The sequence below is a fragment of the Chenopodium quinoa genome, unplaced genomic scaffold (assembly GCF_001683475.1).
Source record: "Chenopodium quinoa cultivar QQ74 unplaced genomic scaffold, ASM168347v1, whole genome shotgun sequence".
Lineage (NCBI taxonomy): Eukaryota > Viridiplantae > Streptophyta > Magnoliopsida > Caryophyllales > Amaranthaceae > Chenopodium > Chenopodium quinoa.
Window position 1 is genome coordinate 2,105,407 of NW_018742904.1, and position 21,457 is coordinate 2,126,863.

Sequence of the window (21,457 nt, forward strand, 5' to 3'; positions counted from 1 at the left end):
AAGTAGACTTCCAACTAAGCTCCCGTACTGCCTAGTGTCAGCTTTCCTTTGACCATCATCTCTAGACAGCTTCTCATTCACTACAAGAGGTGTATTGACTGGCTTGCAGTTTTGCATATGGAATTTCTTAAGAACATCATTTGCATATTTCCTTTGAGAGATGAAGATTCCATCTTCAGCTTGATGAACTTCATCCCTAGGAAATAATTCATTAAGCCTAAGTCTGTCATTTCGAACTTCCTTTTCATTTCCTCCTTGAACGAGAGGATCATCTTTGAATTGTTTCCCGTGACAAGAAGATCATCAACATAGAGTGAAACAATGAGAAAATAATTTTCTCCTTGATTCTTCACATAGAGAGTGTGCTCATTTTTACTTTTTTTGAACCCTTGTGTAAGTAGATATGAGTAAATCTTGCTGTACCATGCTCATGGCGCTTGTTTTAGCCCATAAAGAGCCTTTTTCAGCTTGCACACTTGCCCTTTAATAGCAAATCCGGGAGGTTGCTCAATGTAAATTTCCTCCTCGAGTTCACCATTGAGAAAGGCAGACTTGACATCAAGTTGATAAATCTTCCATGTCTCTTGAGCTGCTAAAGCAATCAGGGTTTTAACTGTGTCAAGCCTAGCCACCGGAGCAAATGTATCTCCATAATCAATTCCTGCTTGTTGAGAGTATCCTTTGACGACCAATCTAGCCTTGAACTTGCTTATGGTCCCATCAGGATTCAATTTGATTTTGTAGACCCACTTGATGCCAATCACTTTGCGATCACTTGGTCTATCAACCAACTCCCAAGTCTGATTTTTCTTGATCATATTGATTTCATTTTCCATTGCTTGCTGCCACCTTGTGTCTTCAAAAGTCTGCTCATATTTTGGGGCTCTTCAACACCAAGGTAACACCTTTCACATTCCTCCGGGTCTAGGTGAAAGACCGGACATTTCTCGTACAAATCCGAGAAAGTCTTCTTACCTCTAGGACCCGTGGCATTATCATCATCACTAGTTTTGCCAGTGCCATTTCCAGCTTGTATATGAGTGGAAGGAGCTTCTTCGATATTTTCATCTCTAGGTTCATCATGCACTTCATTATCAACTTGAAAAAATTTCTTCTCAACCTTCTCTTCTTCCCAATTCCAACTTGCATCTTCATCGAATTCAGCATCTCGGCTAATCATGATCTTTTTATTGCTAAGATTGAAAAGTCGATATCCTTTGGCTTGTGAATCATAGCCAATGAAGATTCTTCTTTCGGCTTTTGCATCTAGTTTGCTTCTCTTTTGAGATGGAATATGAGCATAGCAAACTGATCCAAGTGTTTTGCTGTTGGCTTTTTTCCACTCCATGCTTCAATTGGAGTTTTGCCTTGAATTTTTTGTGAGCAATCTGTTCAGCAAATAAACAGATGTGCGAACTGCTTCTACCCAGAATTTTTTTAGCAGATTTTTCTCACTTAACATACAACGAGCCATCTCCATCACGGTTGTTTGGGGGTTTTTTATGTGTCCTACGGGAGAGTTACAATTTCCTAGTATGCTCCGTCCTTCGCCTGTACCTGCACAAATAACGGAGACTCCGGCTAGGGGGTGGGAGTTCCGCCTCCGAAGACTAAGTTAGAACCTTTTTGAAGAGGAAATAAGAACAATAAATGCTTCTCGATTGGAGAGCGTTTGCAATGGGTTTTGTGTTTTGTTGGTTGTTGGAATATGTTGTCGATCCCCATAAATGAGGTTTGCCCTTACTATTTATAGTAGGGGAGAGCTGTACCTCAATTAGGGTACAATGACACGTGTCGCAAAGGGATTGGGCCCTTGCTGACCGTTGCAAGCTTGACACGTGGCAAGCCTTTATAGGGCCACGTTTCTTATGGGTATTTTTACCCTAAACATATGCCCCTCACAGGTGTGACGTGGCATGTCCACGTGTCACCTGTGATAGGTGTCAGACGCATGGGAGGAGACGGTTCATCTTCTTCCCTCCTTTTTTTCAAATTTTAAGTTTTTAGGGCAGAAGGAACCGTTTTGCCTTCTGCCCCTCTCCTATAAATAGGAGGCATGCCCTCTCTCCTCCACACTTTACATAATTTTCAAAAAAATTCATAGAGAGAGCTCTGATACCGGCTGCATAATTTCCTTAGTTTTCTTGCATCCGGCGTTTTTAGATCAAGCACATCCGGCTACCGGTTGAGTATTCTTTCTTTAATTTCTCTAAGGTACCGGCTGTCCCTTTCTTTTTACTTTTAACTTCTGATTTTGAGGATTTTGAATGTTTTACCCCATCCGGGTTGCATGCCACCTGGGGGTCTTTAACCCATATCCCAGTACTGAATTCTCTCCCTCAGCCGGCATAGCTCCGTCTGAGGGGTCTTCAACCTTAAAACATCATGCATTCAAAATACCCCCATCCGGTTTAACACCGCCTGGGTTACTTCTGAGCTTGCCAAGAAATGATTTCAAACCCCCAACCGGTTTAATACCGTTTGGGTCATCATCCTTGACTTTTCATGACCTTTTAAATTTATTTTCTAATTATACTCAATGCATCCCCCTCCGGTGATTCACCGTCTGGGGCCTTCTTGAACAGGCTTCTTTGAAGCAGGTCCTACTTTATCCTCATCCGGTATTTAACCGTCTGGGGTATCGTTGAATGACCTCAATAGTCTTTGCAGCGCCTACAGCCGATGTCTATACTGGTTGGGGTGCTCTTAACTTGATTAGTTTTTTTTTTTTCAAGTGCTTTTCATAGCCCCCATCCGGTCTTACACCGTCTGGGGTACTTCTGAACCAATTCACTTGATACCGTCTGGGGTATCATGGAGTGAACTTTACAATTTTATCTAGCTAGTTCTTACAAATGTGTTATAATCCCCCATTCGGTCTTTTACTCCGCCTGGGGTTTTTGAGAGCAACTTGCTATCTTGAATCATAACACCCCATCCGGTGTTGCACCGCATGGGGTCTTATTGAACCCACCCACTGAATACCGTCTGGGGTATCTTGGGATGAACTTCGTACATTGTTTAGTCAGTCGTCTAACTACCACAGAAATCCGCCGTGGTATCTTTGAATGAGTTTATGAATAACCGGCGAACTTGTGCTTTTGTCTTTTTCAGCTTTAAATACATTCGTGGAGTTGTCCGCTTGAGGTGACTTCAAGCCATTTTCCATATACTAAGCTTCACATTTCAAAGGTACCGTCTGTATCCTATTCATTCTTCTTTTTTAATTTCCGATTGTGCATAGTAGTTAGAAAATGGACTCCACCAATATAAACACGGCACGGCCTACGACAGTGGTCAGCCGGTCACCAGGGACGGCTGAGTCTAGGACTGGGACTGCCGTCTGGGGGTGCTTGGGACAACCTTCACCTACTTCGAATCCGACCGTATCTGTTCATGTGCAGGGCAGAATGGCCCGGACTAGATGGACGGTAGTAGATCCTGATTACAAGTCCAATGATGCAGCCGTTGATTCGGTTGAGAGTTCCAAACGAGGATATTCCGCAAGACTCCCCGGGTGTACCCAGCACACCGGGTGATAGCATTTTGGGTAGCTCTGGTTCTAATGCCGAGGAATCCGGTGAAGGATCCGGTGAGGGATCGGATGATGAAGAGTCTGGCTCTGATGAAGAGTCTTCTGAAAAGGTTTCCCCTATTGATGAGGAAGCCTATAAATGGTCGGCTAAGGGGGATCCAACCGATATGACTATGTCCGCCTGGGATGTGGTCACTTTAAACGCCACACTCCCTGCTTTCTTAAAGAAGAATCCGGTTGGGGAGAAATGGGAAGTGGTTGTCCCGCCTGTAGAGGCAAGCGTCGTTTGGACCGACGACGTGGAAAATGCCGACAACTACTTCAGCTGTTACAAGGCGGCATTCACAGCCGGCCTCCGGTTCCCCCTCCATCACTGTGTAAAAGCCATATTAAGGGGATATGACTTGGGTGTATGGCAGTTGACCCCTAACTCATGGGTCAACATTTTGGGATATATTGCCGCCTACGAGTTGTAGGATGTTAGGCCAAGCTGGGAAGCTTTCGCGCATATGCACTATCTCAGCAGAGCGTCGGGTGGGTGGAATGTGTGGTATACTTTAACTACGCTCCCAGAATTTATAATGACTTTGGACAAGCCGTCCAAATGGAGTAACTGGAAGAGCAAGTTTTATGTCATCTCTTCCCCATCCCCTCAACTTAACCATCGGCTGCGTAGATACAATAAGCATCCGGCTTTGCTGGGAAAGAAATGTGCTCTCCCGAAAGTGCCGGCTGAGGCCTGGGACCAGATAATGGAAAAAGGCCTCTTTCTTAAGACTACATCCCGGCTGGATGATGGGAGTGAAATTATAGTCCCCCAATTCTGGGTTCCCCATCCGGATTGGTTTCAGGATGAGTGCTTCTTGTCTCTTTGTAACCTTAGCACTATGTTTACTAAGGGTAGGTTGCTGAATGACAGAATATTTACCGGATGCATATGTTTATCAGATTTCTAACCCAGTATTTTTCCTCTTTGCAGAAGTAGCCAAAGGAATGGTGCCTCCGGAGAAGACACCTGCTACATCTGTTCTTCTTCTAAGGAAGAAGCAGATTGAAGAAAAGAAGGGGCCACTGGCCGCCAATAATGCTGGGGTAGTCTGCGTTAGCCATTTTTCTTTGCGTAGTTATTCTTTCTTTGCCGGATGTATTATACTTGGTAAATGATTTTTAACCGGTTGTATTATACTTGACTGCTTTCAGGCTGGGAGCCAAGTCATTCCTCGCTCTTTAGCGAGCATGCACAAGAGATCGGCTGGAAATATTCCTCAGCTGGCTGCTAAAACGCCGAGGGTAGATGCTCCCGCCCCGGCTGCTGCTTCAAGAAAAACTCCTGTCAAGGACAGGCCTACTACAGTAGGAAAGAGCCTGCAATCCATTCACCACTTCAAAATGGTGGTGGAGGAAATAAGACCAGCTGCTCGTACCCAGACGGGCACAGACTCAAATGCGGCTGGGGGGGCTTTGACCCCACAGTCCGAAAAAGGTAAAACCTCTGCCTTTGATCCCCCATGGCCGCTTGGGCATATGAGAGTCAAAACCCAAGCTAGCCAATCCGGGGATTCTTCTGGATACCGCCTGAATATAGGCGGAGCGTATGCCCAGCATTCTACAGATGATTCTATGACTGCAGATATTTCCTCTAGCCGTCCAAATTATCAACAATATGCTAAGTGGTCCAGGCTCTTACCCGGTCTGAAAAAGAGGTTGTGTCGGCTGTGATTCGGCCAATCTTGACCGAATCACTTCTCTCCTTGCTGAGGTATTTAAACCGGATGACCTATGCTTGAGCAATGATCTTTATTCACCACATGCAAATGTTTTGTCATGATTTTCCTAACACTCTTCCCGGTTGATATCACAGGTGATGCTGAGAGTGGATGGGCTTAATGTCCCCTTGCGTAAAAAGCAGGAGGAGGTAAGAGACGCTCAAATACGCACATCTGAGCTAATTGACGTCTGCTAATTCAATGCCATTTCATTTGATTTGGAAACTAAACAAAAGGCGTTAGAACAGGAGGAAGCACTGAGGCAAGCAGTTGCGGCTGGGGAGGCTGCAATGAAGAGAGTTGATGAGCTTGAGTTGAAGGTTAAAGACCTTCAAACTTATCTTAAAGCTCTGGAAAATGCTGATAAAGAAAATGATGATCTTCGCAAGGACGTCAGCCGGCTGAAGGATGAACTTGCTACCAATCAGGCGGCGCATAAGGAGGCGCTGGAAAAAGAACAACTCCGCCTGATTGAAGAGAATGAGGCTGACTGCAAGGAGCGCATGAAGCTGGCCTGGAACCTTATCCATCCGGATTTTGAGTATGAATACTTCAATCTTCGATACCTTTGAAGTTTATGAGGCTAAGGTACTCGGCGTTGACCCTCCTCCCCCTTTCAATGAGTGGGTCGAGCGAGGCGCGGAGATTCAGACGGATGAGGCTGATCAAGGGGCGCCGGTTGGAGACCAGCCGGAAGCCATGGTGGAGCAGTCAGCTGAAGTTCCAGTTGAGCCAACCCATCAACCTAAGCATCAGCAATCTCAACAGCAACTACCTCAACAACAGCAACAACCATAAACAATTTTTTTACCGGCCTACGAACCGTGTAGTTTCTGTGTACTTTTCCCCGACATGGGTCCGGTTAACATTTTTAAATTTAATCTACTAGCCGACTCAGTCAGATTTGCTATTTACATTTATCTTTTACTTGCAAATTTAAATTATTGCAATTTTTACAAGTATTACAAGTATCCTCTACTTATACCGGCTAATACAATAAGATGCCCCTGAAACGGAAGACTGTTTATTCCAACGGTAAACAGGCAGCCGTTTCAAAGATAGCCAGTTGGGTAACGATCTTTGACCTTCAATCATACCGGCTGATACAATAAAATGCCCCTGCAGCGGATGACTGTTTATTCCTACGGTAAACAAGCAGCCGTTTCAAAGACAGTCGGTTGGGTAACGATTTTTGACCTTCAATCATACCGGCTGATACAATAAAATGCCCCTAAAGCGGATGACTGTTTATTCCAACGGTAAACAGGCAGCCGTTTCAAAGACAGCCAGCTGGGTAATGATTGTTTGGGTTGCAATATACCGGATGGTATAATAATGTGCCCCTGAAATGATTGGTTGTCTACAACAGTAGACAAGCAACTGTTTCATAGGCGACCGGATGGGTGGTATAACCGTCTGGTTATCCTTTAGATAAGGCCCGGTTGTCCTAACCCATATTAATATAACTTGAGATTTTATACATGGAGTAACATCATTCTTTATGAGTGTTTATCCGGAATACCTAACCGTGTGTAGTGCTTTGCTGCAAAAACCGGTTGGTGTTTTTACTAGGATTTTGATTTTGCCGCATGGACCACTTTTGGGTCTATGCCGGCTGAATCCTAGATGCAATGGATCATTTTGAACGGTTGTTTGTTACTTTCAATGAGGTGTTAGTAATGTCGTTTGAGTTTTATGATCGCCAGGACAATGTACCACCCGGAAGGGAGCTGTCCTCTTCGACGATTTCACCCAGATGGGTGTCGCCGGATGACTGCTCTTTTTGGAGCAGTGATTTTTAATAAGTGTTCTTCCGTCTGTGTTTTTGCACTAGACAGGTGCTAATACAATTGGATAAATGGAAATTATATACTTTCACATTCCAATACTATTTACTAAAATTACAAATTCCTTAGAAGTAGTACTTTTTCAAGTTATCTACGTTCCAGGTGCGAGGTAGCTGCATTCCGTCTGGGGTTCCAGGCGGTAAGTGCCATTTCTAACTTCCTCAAAAATCCGGTAGGGTCCTTCCCAATTGGGAGTTAACTTCCCTTGCTCATTAGCCCTACCGGTTGCTTCAAGCTTACGTAGTACAAAATCTCCTACTTTAAGGGGTCTTTTGAGCACCCTTTTGTTGTAAAATCTCGTCATTCTCAAACGGTAGATTTCGTGACGTAAGGCGGCATTGCCCCTTTTTTCAGGCAGAGAATCCAAAGCCAGACGCATGGCCTCCCAATTTGCATCTTCATCATATAGCATGATTCAAAGTGTTGGTTCATACAGTTCAATGGGAAGCACCGCCTCTGTGCCATATGCCAGAAGAAATGGGGTTTCAGCGGTTTACCCCTTCTCAGTCGTTTTGATAGACCAAAGAACATGGGTCAACTCCTCTGCCCAAAGACCGCCTGCTTTTTCAATCTTTTTCTTGATTCCGCCTTAGATGAGCTTGTTAAAAGCTTCTACCTGACCGTTTTCCTGGGGACGGCCTACCAATGCAAAATAATGTGAAATTCCTTGGTCTTGTAACCAAGTTTTGAGGGCAGACGTTTCGAACTGTGGACCATTATCAAAAACCATTGACATAGGAACACCGAACCGGGTGATGACATTTTTCCAGATGAAGGAGATGACATCCTTAGTTTTGATGCCTTTTACCGCTTCTGCCTTAACCCACTTTGTGAAATAATCAACGACTACTAAAATGTATCTTCTGCCGCCTGGGGCAGGTGTGTATGGCCCCAAAATATCCATGCCCCATTTGGCAAACAGAATAGGGCTGTAGATGGCCATTAGATCAGTAGCCGGCTGACGAATTAGCCGGCCAAACCTCTGGCACTTGTCACATCTCTTTACCAGATCTAGTGCATCTACCTCAAGAGTTGGCCAAAAGTATCCTTGCCGTCTGACTCTCTTTGCAAGAGTCTTGCCGCCTATGTGTGATCCACAGAAGTCGGCATAAAGGTCTTCTAGCACTTCCTTTCCCCTTTCTAGGGTTACACACTTGAATAACGGTTGTAGGTAACCCTTTCGGAAGAGTTCACCCTTGTACATGACAAAACTTAATGCCCGTCTCTTGAGAGCAGCCGCTTCTAAAGAGACACCCGGCAAAGTGCCATCTACCAAGTAGTCTCGGATGGGATCCATCCAGGTAGAGCTTCGATCTAGAATTCCAATGGGATCATGTTCAATGCTTTTCTTTTCCATGACTTCCCAGAAGACTGACCTAGGCGTATCACAAGTGGCGGATGACGCCAGTTTTGATAATGCATCCGCCTGATTATTCTCGGACCTGGGTACTTGACTTAAATTAAATTCGTCAAATGCCCCAGCTTCTTCCTTAACCATCTGAAGATACTTAATCATGACCGGATGGGTGGCTTCATAGTCACCATGGTATTGGCTAACGATGAGTTGAGAATCAGAGCAGGCGTCCACCTTCCTTGCCCCGGCTGCCTTACTGCGGGTACCGGCTAGCAGGGCCTCGTACTCTGCTTCATTATTTGAAGCTTGAAACTTGAATCGTAGAGCATACTCGTATTTGTCCCCCTCTGGGGAATGACAAATTACGCCTGCCCCACATCCGTTTACAGTAGAGCTCCCGTCTACATACACTTTACAAACTTGATCAGTATTATCCGGCTGTACCGACCTTGTCATTTCAACAATGAAGTCGGCAAACGCCTGACCCTTCACTGCTCGCCTAGGTTCGAAAGCGATTTCCAGGCTTTGAATCTTCACGGCCCATTTAATCATTCTTCCGGATGACTCTAAAGTGGTCATAGGCCGTTTGAGCGGCTGATCAGTATAGATGGTAGCCGGATGAGCCGAGAAATAAGGTTTCAGCCGTTTGGCTGCTTTGTACAAAGCCAGGCCAAATTTCTCAATCATGGGATAGCGAAGTTCAGCATTCCGGAGGACATGGCTTATGAAGTAGACCGGGAGTTGGTTGCCGTCTCTCTCAGCAAGGAGAACGACACTTAGGGAATGATCTGAGACGGCTAAGTACATATAGAGAGCCTCCTGGGGTAGGGGACTCACTAATCTTGGCAAAGAATGCAAGTGTTGTTTCAGCCTCTGAAATGCCGCCTCAGCCTCTTCACCCCATTCAAATCTTGACCTCTTTTTGTTTGCTTGAAAAAAGTAGAGGCTTTTGTCACCTGACCGACTGAGGAATCTCCCCAATGCCGCCAGACAACAGGTAAGCTTTTGAGCTTCTCTGGCGGTACGAGGCGACTGCATGTTAATCACCGCCTGTACTTTGTCCGGATTGGCCTCTATGCCCCTCTGGTCAATCAAAAATCCGAGAAACTTCCCAGACTCAACGCCAAAGACACACTTTTTTGGGTTAAGCATGACTTTATGCCGCCTGAGGGTGGTAAAGGTTTCTCGGAGGTCAGATAGATGATCCGCCTGCTGCTTGGATTTGACTATCATGTCATCAATGTACGCCTCTAAATTTCTCCCAATCTGATCATAAAAGACCGAGTTTATCATTCGTTAGAAGGTAGCAGGCGCATTCTTCAACCCAAACGGCATCACCGTATAACAGTATAACCCTTGATCTGTGACAAAAGCTGTCTTTTCTTGATCTTTCTTCCACAAGGGTATCTGATGGAAGCCGGAATAGGCATCCATAAAACTCATCAGACCATGACCGGCTGTAGAGTCGACCAGGTGGTCGATCTTTGGAAGCGGGTAACTATCTTTCGGACAAGCTCTGTTTAAGTCCGTGTAATCTACACACATCCGCCAGGTACCATTCGACTTTTTCACAAGGACAACATTGGCAACCCAATCCGGGTAGAAGCATTGCCGAATAAACCCGACATCTAAAAGTTTCTTGACCTCGGCTGCTTCCGCCTGAGACCTTTCCTCGCCATGGTTCCTTTTCTTTTCCCTGACCCTTACGGGGGCCGGCTGAGTTATCCAGAAGGCCTTTGATTTCCTCTTTAAAACTCATCATCATACTTATGAGTTCCTCCCTGGAGACTGGGGTGGCTCCTTCTGAAGCAGGAGTTAACCCAAGCAGTCCCCTGATGGGATGGCTTTGGCCTGCCTACTGCTTTGCCCGTTCCCTTTTGTCTTTGGAACGAGTATGCTTGGTTCTAAAAGAACCGTCGGCAGCTGTGTAAGATTCCACCTCATAATTGTCGGATGTATCTTTGTCTGAGTGGACCTCAGCCTCAACAGCAGGTTGATTATCTTTACCCGGTAGTACAGGTTCTGAAGTCATCTAGAAAGTACTCTCTCCACAGATTACGCCAGATGTTTGGGGGTTTTTTATGTGTCCTGCGGGAGAGTTACAATTTCCTAGTATGCTCCTTTCCTTCGCCTGTACCTGCACAAATAACGGAGACTCCGGCTGGGGGGTGGGAGTTCCACCTCCGAAGATTAAGTTATAATCTTTCTGAAGAGGAAATAAGAACAATAAATGCTTCTCGATTGGAGAGCGTTTGCAATGGGTTTTGTGTTTTGTTGGTTGTTGGAATATGTTGTCGATCCCCATAAATGAGGTCTGCCCTTACTATTTATAGTAGGGGAGAGCTGTACCTCAATTAGGGTACAATGACACGTATCGCAAAGGGATTGGGCCCTTGTTGACCATTGCAAGCTTGACACGTGGCAAGCCTTTATAGGGTCACGTTTCTTAGGGGTATTTTTACCCTAAACAACGGTTCTATTCTTTCGTTCAGAAACTCCATTTTGCTAAGGTGTATAACCCATTGTAAGCTGATGTTCAATTCCATCATCTTCACAGAAAATATCAAATTCAGAGGAAGTATATTCCTTGCCTCGATCTGATCTGATTTTTTGTAGTTTACATCCACTTTGAGCTTCTGCCAGTGCTTAAATTTTTTTGAAAACACTGAAAACTTCAGATTTTTCTCTCATGAAATACACCCACGTCCTGCGGGTGAAATCATCGATAAAAAGGATGAAATACTTGTTTTCACCAAGAGATAAAGTTCGATGAGGTCCACAAACATCAGTGTGAACAAGCTGCAATTTTTCTGATGCTCTCCACACATTCTCTTTCGGGAAAGGCAGCCTATGTTGCTTGCCAAATTGACAAGACTCACAAAGATCATTAGATATACTAATTGCAGGAAAATCTCTCACTAGATTTTTCTTGTGAAGTTCATTGAGAGCACGCATATTAAAGTGTCCATACCTCCTATGCCATAGCCATGTGTCGCTTGAGGTTGCTGCATTCACATTCTCTACCGGATAATCCCACTTCAATAGAAAGCTTTCGTTTTCCATCGGGACTTTTACAATCTCTTTCTTATACGAGTTAATGATGGTGCAATGGTTATTCTCAAAGACAAGTGAATAACCATTGTTGACCATCTGAGCAACACTAAGAAAACTCTCATTTAAATCTGGAACAAGGAGGACATCATTGATGCACTTCATACCTTTCTTGGTTTGAACACCAATTGTGCCTTTTCTAGTGGACTGTACAACAACACCATTCCCCATACGAACTGAAACTTTGATGGAAGAGTCAAGCTTGAAAAATAAGCTTGAATTGTTCGTCATGTGGGATGTGCACCCACTATCAATCAACCATCTTTCCTTGCTGGTACAGGCGCTCATCACTTGACGTGCACAAAACAAATAGTCTTCTGATTCATTGGAAGCACGAGCATTTGTGTTTGACGATTGTTGCTTCTGTTTGTGCCAACAATCCTTCTCCAAATGGCCTAGTTTTTTGCAATTGCTGCACTTCGATTTCCCCTTATGATAGCAATCTTTTTCAAGATGATTTGTCTTATTGCATATACCACATGGAAGGAATTTCCCTTTGGACTGTGGCTGCTCCTTGTCTTTTCTGTCAAATCGTGGGACCCCTTGATTCTTCCGGTTATTGCCTTTGTTGAATGGAAATTTTTGATGAGTCTTTGACAGAAAAGCAATCTCCGAGGGTGGGGATTTCCCTAGGTCATCCTTTGCAAATTTATGCTCATGGGCAAGCAACGAACCCATTAGCTCCGTCACACTGAGTTTTGTGACGCCCTTAGATTCAACAATTATTGTGGACATTGTGTTGAACCTTCTGTCAAAAGATCCTAAGATCTTTTGCATTATTTTTGCATCTGAGATCTCTTCTCCATAAATCTTCATTTGGTTTACAACTTCCATGAATCTAGAAGTGTAACCTTTTATATCCTCATTCTCCTTCATCTTCATATTATCATATTGACTCCTCAAAGTATTGAGTTGAATATTTCTGATTTTTTCATCGCCATGAAACTCCTCCTCAAGAAGACTCCAGGCTTCTTTTGCTGATGAGGCTCTCATGATCTTGGGGAAGATTGTGTCAGAAACACAATTGATGATATGAGATAAGGCTCTAGCATCCTTCATCTCATCATCACTTATCTTCTTTAATTGTGCTTCTGTGTACTGCACTCCTTCTTGTTTTCGTACAAAACCAATTTCCACTATCTCCCACAAAGCACTTGCTTTTAGAAAAAGCTTCATTTTTATGCACCAATAATCATAATTCTCTCCTGTGAAAGTAGGAGGTGCTGGCATAGAAGTTGTGGAAGAGGTTGACGTTGAAGCCATACTTCAACTGCTCAGTTTGGTTTTTTTTTTTTTTTTTTCAAGCCCTTAAGATCATAAGGCTCTTGATACCAATTGTTAGAGCAAAGCAGGACAGTGTATGCAGAAAGAAAGTGGGAAGATTTCTTGTATTATTTTGATATGTACAAGAGTACTTTATATAGGGGTGAGGGATGCCTTTTACATTATTGTGATGCAATGAAGAGTCACAACTTTTGGCATTTCAACTACTCCTAATAACTCTAGTACATTCAAGTTTATTCACTGATTTCTTCACTAATTGCTGAACACTAAAAGTCTCATTTACTAACAATAACAATGCCTCTAGACCCAATTTTAGATATCACCCATCATGACTAGTGTTCCATCAATTAAACTTAATATTCACTTCAAAGCACTAACAATAACAAGAGGGCAGCGGTATAGAATGTTACACAAATGAAAATAAGCTCTAGAATTTAAAGACACACTGACACAGGCCAATTAGTGAAAGATAGTATGCTTTCTAAGACGGAATAAGATTCCATGATTATTACATCAATGTTATGCCCAAATTTTCATCTCAAGTTCATTTGTTCGTAGGTTACCAGGTTGCTAAGTTGCTAGGTTGCAGGTTCCAGGTTCCAGGTTGCTATGAGATCAGTTACCCGGTCCTAGATACTAAACGAAGTCAAGCAAAGATCTTTCTAAGAAGGAATATTCTAAGGGTATCTTTGTTTGAATAATTTAAGAGAGTTGCCAAGAATATCGGAACCACAAAGCACTAGTATGCCGTTAGAGAAGACCAATTCAAACTGCAGCATAAGTCTTCAAGAGTAAAAGCGAGGAAGTAGGAGCTACCAAGTTGTTTTTCATGCTATAAATAAGAAAGTGATTATTGTTTAGAGGCATCACAAAATATCCAGCCTTATTACTGATAGCAATTAAGTATTATTTAGCAATCCTAAGCATCATTACTATCATATTGTAAACCTAAATTGTATTCGTTTTAATTTGTCAACCTAGTGGATTGGTGGACTCATTGTCACCCGCAGTTTTTACCCTTATTCCTGGGGATTTCTGCGTCATCATCTCGTGTCTCTTCTCCCCTTTCCCTTTGCTCATTCATCGCATCTCCCTTTACCATATTTCCTTGAACCTGCATAGTCATTCTCATTCAAATTAATCTAGCTGTCTTTTCGAACCTGGTCTTATCTGGCAATCAGAAATTGGCCTAAACAATCAGTATGACATTAAAGGTGACAAACAAAGGCATAAAAGCACAATATTAAATTGTTCCATGCAGGCATGTGCCCTTAATATGCAGACCAAATACAGTTAGCAAGAAGACATGTAAACCACAATGTCTGTTTGAAGATGGTAGATCCACAACACCTGTATCATGCAAAGTGCAGTGTTAAATGGAGCTCGCTGTGCCAGGTCCAAGCTACAATCTCAGAAATTTCGTTCTTTCCTTTAGAATAGATATGAAAGATGACGGTAGATACTGTCAGAAACATTATTAAAATGTAGAAAAATAAGCAAATCCATGTTTGTGTTGATGGAGTGCGCTAATAGACGACATGACATGCTTTGCTAGTTCTTTTTACAATATTAAGGTAATTAATCTTCATAAAGTAATAGCATGAATACTAATTCCCCAACCATAGCTATACTTATGGTATGAAATAAGAGGTTAAAATTCAGTAACATTACGATAACCAGTTTCATCCTCTAGCACCAGTGAGGATCCATAGTAGCACAATTAATATTAAAAAGGCTTAGAAGAAAGTTTTTATGAACTATGTTATAAATCATGCTTTAGAAACTCATGTGAGTAGAGTTAATCCCTGGAATCCTGCAGATTCTTCTTTTACAATTCATATCTCACATCAGATAGCAAATAAATCCTAATTAAGTCACTACAAAATATTTAGCAGCCATAGTGGGATCATTGATAGTTTGAAGTTTTTGAACGTTTGCTATTGTTTCACTTGCATAGATATTTAGCTCCCATTATTTTGTAACGTCAACCTGTTATTACAATTAAAAAAAGACACATTAATAACCAGCAGTCCAGCAGTATAGTAATCATCTTAAAAATTGATACACCCGTCGACCTGAATTATAGTTTAACTATAACCATTGACATAACTTGTCATTAGAGACAATTAATGCACAAATAACTAAATAAGTAATTCCCAACAGACATAATTAGATACCCGGCAGTTTTCTTCCTATAGCTTGAGTGATTAATTCCACATAGTTGTAAAACCATTAGGCAACAATACATGATCTGAAAGATAAATTACCTCACTTTTGTTAAGTAAAACCACATTTTCATGGCGTTCTGTCTGGCTTCCACAAAATTCTTTCTCCAGTTCATTGACATCATCATCGCTCTGAAGAACAAAAAACAAATGAAGTGAGAAAGTCTAATGGAAGTTGAGATTGTCTAAACAGCGAAGGAGCTAGCAAGGGTAATCGCATTATACCAATTTCCTGAATAAAGGACATGGCTTCCCTATTTTATGGCCAGCAGGAACAATTTCCCAAGGCTTTTGAGCCCTTTCAATATCTTCATCATGAAGAGTAAGCACACAATCTTCCAGATTAAGCTGCTTCAATACCTATATTGCCAAGCACAAGTTCAAGTTACAGCACTCAGTGGGAAAGGGAAGCCAATAAATTTCAAGAACTAAAGCCACAAGAAACACATACCTTTATGGTGAATGATGGCATATACGGCTGAAGCAGGCATGCAAGAATGCAAAGAACTCCAACTAAAGTTTTGACAACAAAAGAACACCTTGACCTGTCTTCAACATAAAGTTTCCAAACTTTAGTTCTCTGTAACGAAAACATGAAAGCAAAATGTCAGTGCCATACATAAACAGCAAGGGAAAATGATTAATGAATGTGTGACCATGCCAAAAATCACCATTACCTGGAAGTGTCGATTTCCCTCATTAGCAATAGCCATTGCAGCCTTTAGACCATCTTTCAACTTACCCTGCAATTAAGGCACAAAATATTGAAAACACTATGCTAGGTGACAAGCTAGTAGATGCACTCATGCAGTGACAGCAACTTCAGGAAATGGGAGAACAAAGTTTACCTTCTCTAAAAACTTGACATATTCTTGTACATACTACATAATGTTTAAGGGAATCACCAAACTCGATGTCTATCTCACTGAGCACAGCATCAAGGACTTCAGGGACAATAGAGTTATATCCTTTGCCTATTTGGAGAAATTAAAAATAAGAAAATAAAACGAAGTGGAAAGGCTATTTTAATTACAACATTACACGTTTTTGTATGAGTTATATCCTTGTCTCTTAATATCATTTATATATATACGAACTATTCTCCATTCATCATTTGAATACTTGAGTGATGCTAGATTGAGAGGACACCTATAAATATACAAGTAGTGTAGATTGAGAAGCCACGAATTTTTTTTTTATAATTTAAATAAGACAGTAGTCACATTCATGGTTATTTTTGTCACCGCCTAAATAAACGCAAAATCCGATCACTTACACACGAAGGTGAGATGCATCTGACGTTTACAGAATAAGTAGAAAGTAACATCATGATTTCTCTTTGGACATTTCAGTCAGTGCACTATCATCTTCAAGTTTAGGGAATGGAAAAGTAAAGATAACATCATTAGGTAATGAAACATAGGCATAAACGAAAGACATCAATACCAGGGGGCTTAGCGACAAAGGTGAGCACACGATTCATGAAATTGCCCAAATTATCAGCAAGCTCGCTATTGAGTTTTGCTTGCAAGTCCTCCCAAGAGATCTTGAGTCTGATGTCTGCAAAATGTAAGCACATAATTTCAGAAGAGGGGAGGGGTAAATGAGGGTAAAAAAGTGACCTCAAATGCTTACCTCTGGCCTAGCACTAAGTAGGTAATATCTCCATACTTCTACAGGTATATTTGTGTCTTTCACTTCATCACCAAAAATTCCAATACCCTTGCTCTTTGAAAATTTTCCTGAAAAAGGCATAAAATATGGATAATCAGTTTGAAATCATCTTATGATCGATATAGCTTAGAATGCAAATGATGCAAGAAAAAATTGCAAGAGCTGGGAAGGACCTGCTCCAAATAGAAGAAAGTGCGTAGCATGTATTGATTGAATGAGGTAGGGTCCAATTTTCTCCAGTTCCTATCAAATAAGAAGGGAAATGAACCTGAAGCAAGGGTGATACTCAGGCATTTAGCTCTAAAAGATAAAAAGAGCAGCATGAAAATAAAAGAAAAAAAATGTCAAAAATAAAATGATTACCGAATGAAAAGAAATATTATCCTTTCCCATGAATTGGTGTAGCTCGACATTCTGTGGATTTTTCCACCACAGCTCCCACTCGGATGTGTGACACTTTGTGATAGATATATAACCAAGAGGAGCATCAAACCAAACATACATCACTAGGATGTTTCGCTCCCCGGCTTTCGGGAGCTTAACTGGTGATCCCTCCGTAAAAAAAGTTGCAGAGGAAGCAGAAGGAGAGGCAGAGGGAGAGGTTTGGAGTTAGGAGCTGAAACTGGAACTGCCTTTTATATAGGTATCGGCTGAAAAAAAAAAAAAAAAAAAAACGAATAAACTCGTTTATATTTTTTTTTAATTTTTTTGTTTATTTTTTATTCTCCTGTAAACTCCATTTTTTTTTTCTCCAAATTTTACATAATTTGATTTTTTTTAGAGAGATGAAATGAGAGTGAAGTGAGTTGTGATTTTAGAAATGAGTGTCGTGAGTATATATTTACGAGGAATAAATACAGAAGTTCATATAAAAAATGCAAGCGGTAAAATAGGAGCGATGACAGGCTTAAGTCGTATCACCTAATCAAAAGTAATTCTTAAACCCTTTAACTAAAGTAGATAGAGAAGTAGGGTCGAATCCACAGGGAAACAATGTTCTTTTACTCCTAATTAATTATTATAATCTAAATTATAAGAGTAACCAATTTATGTTGTGTGAATTACACTAATAATTAAACTAAGCAAATTAATCAATGGAATAATCAATAATAAAAGGGCCTAGGGTATAGGTTCACCAATAAATAATACTCCAGGGTAAAAGTAACAATCAATCATCAATGTATAAATTAACTAGATTATAAAGGGCTTTCGCTACGTATTATAATCACATAATTAATCTACCGGTATTAAATCTCATCTCTCGAATCTTGACCTTACCATTTATAAATTAACTTGCCTATTGAAACTAAGCCTAAACATTAATTCTCATCTCTCGAATCTCGAATCAATATTGCAAAATTCATACAATTAAACCAGACCTAATCTAATTGCATAGCTTTAAATCAATCAATAGGAAATTAATCAATCATTAATAATCAACAATAATAAATTACCCCTTCATATTATTCATGGATCCCCACAAACCCTAAAAATAAATCTACTCACTCATAATCAAATCTAAGCTAAACAAAATAATTAAACAAGACATAATTAATAAGCAATTAAATAAAGCAATCAAATAAAACATGAAATAAAAGCAAAATAAACAAAAGTAATACTTAATAACGTTATACTACCTCCGTTTTTTTTTGTGCAACTTTGGGACTAAAAACGGTTCACGAGGCAAAAGATTGAAGGGTAAAGATTAGAAAAAGTAAGTGGGTTTAATTAAAGTAGAAGGAGAGAGAAAGTGTGGACCACACTTTATTTTGTTGGTGGGAAATTTTGGCAGAAAGTACAAAAGCCAAAATTTCCCCCCAACAAACCCACCGAAAATTTAAAAGGTGGGATTTTTTGGGGTGAAATTTTTGTTTCCCCCCCTTTTTTAAAAATTTGATACCAAAGTCATTTTTTTCCAAAATATTTAGGAGGCTATATAAACATTCATGCCCCCATAATTTTCTACCATTCAGCATTAAAGGAGGGAATAAAAGCATCCTCCGTTGTCAACCAATAATTACAATCAATATTGTTTGAAGGTGGGTGACACATTCCACTAAAAACTGAGTAGGTTCCCAAAAGATTACCAATTCTTACATAAACCGTTACGGTTAGCATAATTACACACTACAAACTATTGAAAGCTTTACAAAAACAGGGCTTCTCTGTTGTCCTTCCTGCACAGGTGGGTTTAGTGTTCATCTTCAACCCACACAACTCAGCAGGGCCCTGACTCCACCCCCCTGTGCTGTAAAATAGAAATGGCAAAAAATGATGACTCTTTTTTTTTATATCGAACACATTCTAAATGAAGAACAGATGGCAGAGTTGTGGTTTGAGGAAGAAGAAGAAATGCAGGATGCAGGCATTTGGGAGTACGACTCAAAAGATGAAATCATGGAGGGCAACCAAGAAGAAGAACAACAACAGCAACAACAGGCAGACACTGATGTTCAACAAACACAAATGCAACAGCAAGCTCATGGAGGGACTCATAGTGTATGCAGAAAGCAATTAACATTGCAGCAAAGAAGGAAAATCGTAGATGCAATTTTGGTGAAAATGAACAATGGGACATTACCAAGGGGTCACATGAAGCAATTATCATCTGAATTCAATGTTCACAAATCAATAATCACAAGAATTTTCACAGACATAAAAAGGCAGCTGGCATTAGGGGACTTGATTGATGTCAGGACTAAAAAAATTGGCAAAACAGGGAGAAAGCCATTGCAAATTTCTGATGAAACTCTCCAGTCAGTCCCACTACATTTAAGGCAGACAGAAAGGAGCTATGCAGGAGCATTGAAGATCAGTCTTAGTACAGTTCACAATTTGAAGAAGAGGGGAAGGCTAAGAACACACACATGCTGCAACAAACCATTGCTAACAGCAGACCATAAGATTTCCACACTAAGATGGGTTTTGTCACATATAAATCCAGTTACAGGGCATGAGGACCCCACATTTGTTGACATGAGGAATGTCATACACTGTGATGAGAAGTGGTTCTACTTGAACCCTAACAAAAGGAGGTTTTATCTACTGCCAAGTGAGGATGATCCCTACATGGCAGTTCAGACAAGAAGATTCAAGCTCAAGGCAATGTTCATGGCAATCATAGGGAAGCCATTATATGGCATAAATGGAGAACTGTTACATGATGGGAAGTATGGCATCTTCCCATTCACTGTCCAGATAGAAGCACAGAAATCAAGCAAGAAAAGACTAAGAGGGACTATGGAAACTAAGGCACTCCAGAACAAAAACAGAGAAGTAATCAGAGAGATGCTACTAACAAAGGTCATTCTAGCAATCATGTCAAAGTGGCCTGAAGGTCTGCCCAAGGATGTGGTCATCCAATGGGACAATGCAAGGCCTCACCAAGTTCCTACAGATGTTGAGTTTCTGGCAGCAACAACAGCTAATGGGTTTAACATTCAATTTGTTTTTCAGCCAGCTCAGTCCCCTGATTTGAATGTCCTTGACTTAGGGCTATTTAGGTCTATACAGTCTTTGCAATATCAGTCTTTTCCTAGGGACTTAGATGAGCTGGTTGCAAAGGTGAAAGAGTCTTATGACACATTCAACCCCCAGGTTAACAAGTACATCTGGGTTACATTGCAAAAATGTATGATTAAGATACTCAAGGCTGAAGGTGGTAACAAGTACAAAATACCACATATGAACAAAAAAAAGATGGAAAACCTAGGCAATCTTCCAGATTTGGTAGAGGTTCAGAAGAAGGATGTATTGGAGGCTGTGGAGTACCTAAACATTATGTTTAGGCCAGCAAATCAAGGGACTCAAGAACTCACGGAAGATTTGGAGGTGGATGCAGATTAGGGGACTCTTTACAACAACCATGCAACACATGGACTGCCACACATAACCACTTCTCCTAGTAAGTTTTATTGGTTTTTTTTCCTAAAAACATTTTGAACAATCAAGTGGTTAGGTGTATTTTGTTGATTACAATTACCCAAACAAGTCAGGCAGTCTGAAGTAATGTCATTAGATTATGATATGGTCTTTTGTAAAGTTTTATGTTCATTACTCAAACATATTGTATTTTGTACCCACATTTTTAGTTGATTATGAATGACAAAGATAGACAATTTATGTGGGCACTAAATCCATCAGAGGGTTATAATGTTGAATACCACACATATGCACAAGGGTACCTCAACAATAACAGCAACTTGCATGTTGATGGAGCAAATCACTTGTGCATATTGAAATTCATTGGAGTCCCTTCATCATGTGGATATGGGTAAGCAAAAGGGATTTGTTAAACATCGCCCACAAATTACTACATAAAGCCCACAAAATTCACTTGGTTTGACAATATTTCCCTTGACCTTAAAAAAAAACACTCACACTCTCATCACTCACACTCTCATTGCTCATCTTCTTTCAACCTCTCTTAAAAAAAAAAATTCAAACAACGGCAATGTCGAGGCGGCAAGGCAAGGAATTGGCGGCGGCGGCGGAGGGAAGGAGGTCCCAAGGAGGCAAGGTACAATTTGTAATTAAAAAAAAAAGGAAAAATCGTCGTGACGGAGGTGGGGCGCCCTGGCTGGACGCCCAGCAAGCGGTGGTGGCGCCAGCTGCAGACGCCGCCACCAGTAGGCTGGCGCCTGGGCTGGACGCCATAGCCA

The 21,457-nt window shown here is 41.2% G+C and overlaps 1 protein-coding gene and 1 pseudogene across 1 annotated transcript; one reads left to right on the forward strand and one right to left on the reverse strand.

Annotated features, from left to right (window-relative positions):
• Positions 1 to 14,190: 14,190 nt before the first annotated feature.
• Positions 14,191 to 17,510, reverse strand: LOC110727409 (annotated as a pseudogene).
• Positions 17,511 to 19,115: 1,605 nt separating this feature from the next.
• LOC110727410 lies at positions 19,116 to 20,642 on the forward strand. Its single transcript, XM_021906972.1, has one exon. It carries the CDS (start codon positions 19,116 to 19,118, stop codon positions 20,640 to 20,642), a length of 1,527 nt encoding a protein of 508 aa, XP_021762664.1.
• Positions 20,643 to 21,457: the final 815 nt, after the last annotated feature.